At 39.2% G+C, this 7655-nt stretch overlaps 1 protein-coding gene across 1 annotated transcript; it reads left to right on the forward strand.

The window, feature by feature from the left end:
* The first annotated feature begins 273 nt into the window (after window positions 1–273).
* MAGEL2 (MAGE family member L2) lies at window positions 274–2109 on the forward strand. Its single transcript, XM_044071810.1, has one exon. It carries the CDS (start codon window positions 274–276, stop codon window positions 2107–2109), a length of 1836 nt encoding a protein of 611 aa, XP_043927745.1.
* Window positions 2110–7655: the final 5546 nt, after the last annotated feature.

The following is a 7655-nucleotide window of genomic DNA, read 5'->3' on the forward strand; positions in this document are numbered from 1 at the left end:
TAGTCATGCCCCCTGTTCCACCTTATACAATAGTCATGCCCCCTGTTCCACCTTATACAATAGTCATGCCCCCTGTTCCATCTTATACAATAGTCATGCCCCCTGTTCCACCTTATACAATAGTCATGCCCCCTGTTCCATCATACAATAGTCATGCCCCCTGTTCCACCTTATACAATAGTCATGCCCCCTGTTCCACCTTGTACAATAGTCATGCCCCCTGTTCCACCTTGTACAATAGTCATGCCCCATGTTCCACCTTATACAATAGTCATGCCCCCTGTTCCACCTTATACAATAGTCATGCCCCCTGTTCCACCTTATACAATAGTCATGCCCCCTGTTCCATCTTATACAATAGCCATGCCCCCTGTTCCACCTTATACAATAGTCATGCCCCCTGTTCCACCTTATTCAATAGTCATGCCCCCTGTTCCACCTTATACAATAGTCATGCCCCCTGTTCCATCTTATACAATAGTCATGCCCCCTGTTCCACCTTATACAATAGTCATGCCCCCTGTTCCATCTTATACAATAGTCATGCCCCCTGTTCCACCTTATACAATAGTCATGCCCCCTGTTCCATCTTATACAATAGTCATGCCCCCTGTTCCATCTTATACAATAGTCATGCCCCCTGTTCCACCTTATACAATAGTCATGCCCCCTGTTCCACCATATACAATAGTCATGCCCCCTGTTCCACCTTATACAATAGTCATGCCCCCTGTTCCACTTTATACAATAGTCATGCCCCCTGTTCCACCTTATACAGTAGTCATGCCCCCTGTTCCACCTTATACAGTAGTCATGCCCCCTGTTCCACCTTATACAGTAGTCATGCCCCCTGTTCCACCTTATACATTAGTCATGCCCCCTGTTCCACCTTATACAATAGTCATGCCCCCTGTTCCACCTTATACAATAGTCATGCCCCCTGTTCCATCTTATACAATAGCCATGCCCCCTGTTCCACCTTATACAATAGTCATGCCCCCTGTTCCACCTTATTCAATAGTCATGCCCCCTGTTCCACCTTATACAATAGTCATGCCCCCTGTTCCATCTTATACAATAGTCATGCCCCCTGTTCCACCTTATACAATAGTCATGCCCCCTGTTCCACCTTATACAATAGTCATGCCCCCTGTTCTATCTTATACAATAGTCATGCCCCCTGTTCCACCTTATACAATAGCCATGCCCCCTGTTCCATCTTATACAATAGTCATGCCCCCTGTTTCACCTTATACAATAGTCATGCCCCCTGTTCCACCTTATACAATAGTCATGCCCCCTGTTCCACCTTATACAATAGTCATGCCCCCTGTTCCACCTTATACAATAGTCATGCCCCCTGTTCCATCTTATACAATAGTCATGCCCCCTGTTCCACCTTATACAATAGTCATGCCCCCTGTTCCACCTTGTACAATAGTCATGCCCCCTGTTCCACCTTGTACAATAGTCATGCCCCCTGTTCCACCTTGTACAATAGTCATGCCCCCTGTTCCACCTTATACAATAGTCATGCCCCCTGTTCCATCTTATACAATAGTCATGCCCCCTGTTCCACCTTATACAATAGTCATGCCCCCTGTTCCACCTTATACAGTAGTCATGCCCCCTTTTCCACCTTATACAGTAGTCATGCCCCCTGTTCCACCTTATACAATAGTCATGCCCCCTGTTCCACCTTATACAATAGTCATGCCCCCTGTTCCACCTTATACAATAGTCATGCCCCCTGTTCCATCTTATACAATAGTCATGCCCCCTGTTCCATCTTATACAATAGTCATGCCCCCTGTTCCACATTATACAATAGTCATGCCCCCTGTTCCACCTTATACAATAGTCATGCCCCCTGTTCCACCTTATACAATAGTCATGCCCCCTGTTCCATCTTATACAATAGTCATGCCCCCTGTTCCATCTTATACAATAGTCATGCCAGACTTCCCCTGGTCTTCCCTCATGCAAGTAATAATTTTCTTGTCTTCACATCCTCTTTTCTTTGACCTTCTCTGCAATTGGTCTCTGCAATTGGGGCTACTGTGGCTTCTATTCCGATGTCCTCATTTCTATATCTGTCCCACCGTGTGAAATCTGCCACCCATCTGAGGCACTTCACCTCCATCTCCTTAAGCTTCCACAGTGCTCTCTTTTCACTGTCCATATTATTGTACCATGTGGTAGTACTGGTTGCTCCACTGTTTTGTGCGCCTAACTCTTCATTTTCGTTATCAGTCTTCTGTCATGCATTACCTCTTGTCTTCCTCATTCAGACTTCCCATCTCCACAACCACACATCCTACATATTTAAAGCTGTTAAACATATTTCATTATTTTCCCTTCTATAAAAGTTTTCAGCTTCTTCTGATTTTCTCCATCTGCTGCCATGAAGTGCCTGTTCTTAGCTTCTTCCTATATGCCTTTAGATTTGCATTTCAGTCCTTTATCATTTGCGGAAGTTCTTGCTCAGAGAAAGCTTGTAGTGCCAAGTTGTCTGCAAACATCAACTTTGTTGATGTGTACCCTCCATCCTGTTTACTAAAGTACTCTATTACCAGTATGGGCACAGAATTTAACTCTGATGCATACCTAATCCCAGTGGAACTCCTTTGTGAGTCCAAACACTTTTCTTACGTGTGTCAGTTGGTCATTGTACATAGCGTGTGCTAATTGTATCAGTATTTCCAGGACTTCACAAAAATTATATGACTACACAAATCAGCTTTCTGTGGACCTTGCTATGTTTTTTTTCCAGGTCTAAGAGTGCTCATTTTGACCCTTTTGTAATCTTTAGCTTCTTCTCAACTACCTATTTCACTGCAAATATTGGATAAGTTATACTATAACTTGATCTGAATTCAAATTTGTCAATTCCATATCCCCCATACCCTGTATATTCATTTATCCATAAACTTTCTCTAGCACTTTGTGAATCCACATTTTTTTCTTGAACATTGGCACAAGAATAGTTATTCTCTAATCATCTTGGATATACATCTATCTCTGTCACCTGATGAGTACCTCAGGAGCCATTTCTCCACTAACACATGCAACATCTTGATCAAGTCCACCATGAGTTCAGCTGAACCATCTCTATTTTTACTAACTTCATTTTCCATAGTGTTGTGTTTCCTTTTTTCAAGAATGGGTCCCTTTTCCTCTTTTTCTTTAGGCTGTGCATGATGTAGTACACTTTGTGAGGTTTTCTTCACATAGAAAATGCAGGAAGCACTTTTTCTATCTCCCTTTCATGTCATGTGGACTGCTGACCTAATTGTTACTGGCATCCCTTAAACGCAATGTCTTATAACTGTCTCTTTTATCTTTCTGTCTGTCTCTCTCTCTCTCTCTCTCTCTCTCTGTCTTGCAACTTGGTAGAGCTTCCTTTTGCCATCTGCTGAATCACTTAGTGGAATCTGGCAGAGTTTTTCTGACACATTGTTCCTTACCATTGTGTCTGCTTTCTTATCCTCTTTGTTAACCAGTCAGTATTCTTTCTCGGCCTGGTCCATATTTTCTATCTCACACTTCTTCCTTCACTCCTTCTTTCCTTTGATACCTTTCCTGATTTCTAAATTCAGAAATAGCTTTCCTTATGTTTCTTATGTCTGTACCTAGCTCAGCCACATATCTGTTCTATCATCTTCACACGTGATGTCTTCACGTACTGCCATTCTTCCAAGGCTCCACTTATTTCCTCTTCTTACAGAAGTGCTACAGGCCTAAGTCTTTACTTGAACTCTTACACTTTCACTTTAGTCATCTTGTAAGTGTTTTGTCAATTCCCTGTTGTCCTTACAACCTTCCCTGAGCACTGTTTGCAGCTGAGTTTGGCTATCAGTGGATTATGACTATTTCATAGTGGACGACATTGTAATCATTGATTTTATCCCAATGCTCCTCCCATACTAGGAGGAAGTCTACCTGCATTACATGCTGACCACTGTTGTATGTGATCCTGTGATTGTATCTCTTGGTGAACCATATCTTGACACCATTAAGCCATTTGCCAGACAGAAGTCTAGAACATCATCTCCTCTATTATTCCCATTGCCCTACCTATGTGGACCATTGCAGTTCTCATATTCTGTTCTGTCTGTCCCAATATAAAAATTCAGGTCCTCCATTATAAACACCAATTCACTGTGACATGCTTTAGCTAGGAGATCTACCAGTTTTTCCCTAAATGCCATCTTTTCTTCACCATCACAATCCTAATGTGGTGCATAAATTGAGATTACTTTCCTGCCATTACAATGGAGTCTGATTTCCACGAGTCAGTCGCTATCATGTATGCCATCCTGCAACTCCATTCCAAAATATGTATTTACCTATTTCATTGATTCCTTCCAAAAAGGTTACGTTACTCTGCAGACTGTTATTATTAGCTACTTTCATGTTCAATCTCAGAATTGATGTTAATGTTGTTTTACCCTTCCTATCCCAAAGACCAAGTTCTATGGAAAAAAAAAAAGTATGTTGCTTTGACTTGCATTCTGTTGCCCTATCTACAATAATGTTAATGCATTTTAACTATTAAATCATTCGAGGCTGCCTGTTAAACTGATAGTCGCTCATTTTTTACTGCTTTTTTATTTTGCTTTAGCTTTCTTTATCCCGATGTGTTTCATGGTAGGTAGTTTCCCTTTCCTTTAACTGTTTTTATATATTTTTTTGAATAGTTCCATAACTTTCAACACAAAATGACATACAAAATAAGTATAGCATAATTACAAAACAATTAAACCAACACACAGTATAATTTCAACCACTATTAGATTTCCAGAAATAGCTGCTTAGAAAATTATAATGCACTTCTTGCAATGACTGCCTTGTCCTTGTCATGTTAACAACATTTCTGAGCTACTGGAAATCAATTTTCTTTGACAGCCCTTTCCATTTAAGGTGTCTATAAAAAATAATTGTAAGTACAACACAAGAGACCATAAATTGGCAAGCAGTTTTCATCAACAAAGCCTTCAATTCAAGCTACACACATTTGAAAATGGTACCAAGAGTACGACTCAATGTCTTAGCACAAGACAAAGCCGATAATTATGGAGGAGGGGCAAAGGCCCAAAATCTGAGACAATCAGTGACAAATTGTAAATATTGATGTTATAGATGTTAGTTGCAAGAATAATAAGGTTTGAATAGGCATCCATTTTCTAAAGAATATGAAGTCTGAAACTCATATGTCTGGCATTCGTTAGTGACTTCAATCCTCACTGATTTGCTAGAAAACCACAAATTTTATAAGGAACAGATTGAAAATATACAAAAATCTAAACATTTGAGAGGTTCATGTGTGTGCAGTGGGGTATGGCCTCTCCCACGGAGTGACCACAGGACAACATAATTATAAAATAACATTTACAGGGCCCTATTAGTTATTTAGATAGCTTATATTACAGAATAAGTTTATAAAGTTTCAAACATTGTAAGTGACTGTAAGTCGAATAAATTCTGCGTGACTCACAATACTGCACTTTTATTAACTTGCTTATTATTTTCTAGTTGTGTTAGTTCATGGAAAATTAATACATACAAACAGAGCTTGTCTTTTTTAAGTTTTATTTTTGAAAAAAAAAAACCTACTTATTGAATGTAAAATATATTGCAAATTTTAATAAAAGTACACTTGAATAGCACAAGATGTTAGTAACCATGTGAGTATGCATATTTCCTTCTAAATGCTAATTAATAAATGATGATCAGGTCAGCTTTACCTTTTTATTGCATTAATGAATATGGGTAGTCTTGGCATTGCAGGTTCGTGCATATAACACTTCTGTAGCACACACCGATAACTCCTAGTGTACTAGCACATGGTTCAGAATGTCTCTTTTTAATGATATAACACTTCTGTAGCACGCACCGATAACTCCTAGTATACTAGCACGTGGTCCAGAATGTCTCTTTTTAATGATATAACACTTCTGTAGCACGCACCGATAACTCCTAGCATACTAGCACATGGTTCAGAATGCCTCTTTTTAATGAGTAAGTTCTGTCACTCTTTCATGATAACACTGGTTGTGCATATCTGTTCAGTTTTTTCATTGAATTGCCCCCAGACAAAGTTGATCCTGTCTTGAAAATAATCACATTATTGGCTTTTATGTTACAAAAAATCATTACAGGGAGTCCCGATTATTCTATTGAGTGCTTGCTGGCTTCATACAAGACTAGGTAACAGCATCTCTGCATGCCATTTCTGTTAAGTAGTTCATAGAAATGCTTTCTATACATTCACAAAACTGCTTAACAATGCAGTAATGCTGCTTCATTATATAGCTAAGAAAGGTACACTGACATCCCTGATAAGCCGTTCTTTCACAACTGACGGCTTTGTCTGAACACAGTGGAACTGCTTCAGGTAGTCTGTTTGGATGCCTGATACAAAATAGTATCTGCTAATGTCTCCATAAAGTCCTAAATTACATTACTAGTTCCTTCAAAAACAGTTTATAGGAATCACTTTTTCCTTTCACTATTTTCCAGTTTCATTGCACTTTTACATTTGGTTTAGATTAATAAAGTTTAACCTTTGCCCTGTATGTCTTGCACTCAGTTCTAAATTTGCAGTTTATATCTCCTCATGGTTACTGTTTCATTTAATCTTTCTTTTAGACAGTAACAACAATCTACCACTAGCTTTTATTCTTTGCTGACATGATCCTCAAGAGAAGGAGAGACAATGCAAATTTGTGGCCTTGTGATGAATGTTAGGTTCAGCAATCCACCACCTGGAGGTAGCCTTCAAAATGGGCTGAGGAAATGGGAAGGCACCAAATGCCTCACCCTGGGTTAAGGTTAGGGCATTGCAAATGCTTTTATTGTTGGGGTGCTAGCTAGAGGATAAAGCACCCTCATGGCTGTCTGAATGACTGTCCCCTCTGGATATGGACAGCTCTTCCCCAAATCAAATAGGCTTCCAGCTGAGGAGGTTTATAGCTGGTAGTCATGGGGATAAAAAAGAAAGCTTTCCTTATCCTAAAAGAGTTCAGGTGAGACTGAATACAATTTATGATTTATTTATTTATTTGTATTTGTTAACTAAGGCAGAGCAAGGATCCAAATAGACCTTTGTTTTTGGACCCAGACTGAAAGCACTGCCTGGCTAAATGACTTAATCAATATCACACATTAGAAGAATGGAAGTAAACAGAATCAAGCCCAGGATCATAGAAAACAGTTAATTAGCATTTTATAGCCTTAATGCTCTGTGCCAGCTGTTACAAGTGAATTGTCAGTACCACAATATAATAGGAGTGGATGTGCAGCTGAACCATTAATCACTTATAAAAGTACATTTCTTGCACTCACCTAACTGATATGGAAGTTCTTCCACATTTAAATTATATGAAAGTCATGTTATACTCCAGTTATTTTGTTCATGTTGTACTATGTTATTATTTATCTAACTGTACTGCATTTTATACTTTGTATTTGACCAAACTAATGAATGTAAAAGACAGGTAAGTGCCTTAGTCAGCTTATGGAAGCTAATGTTTATTAACTTAAATGGTAGTGGCACATTCAGCATTTGTAGTACTATAAGTTCCATGATCAGCCTTATGGCTTTCTGACTTTCTACTCTTGTATAGCAAAATATACTATATAGTCATTCATCT

Source organism: Protopterus annectens, chromosome 5.part0 (assembly GCF_019279795.1).
Source record: "Protopterus annectens isolate FY-2018-M chromosome 5.part0, PAN1.0, whole genome shotgun sequence".
Lineage (NCBI taxonomy): Eukaryota > Metazoa > Chordata > Ceratodontiformes > Protopteridae > Protopterus > Protopterus annectens.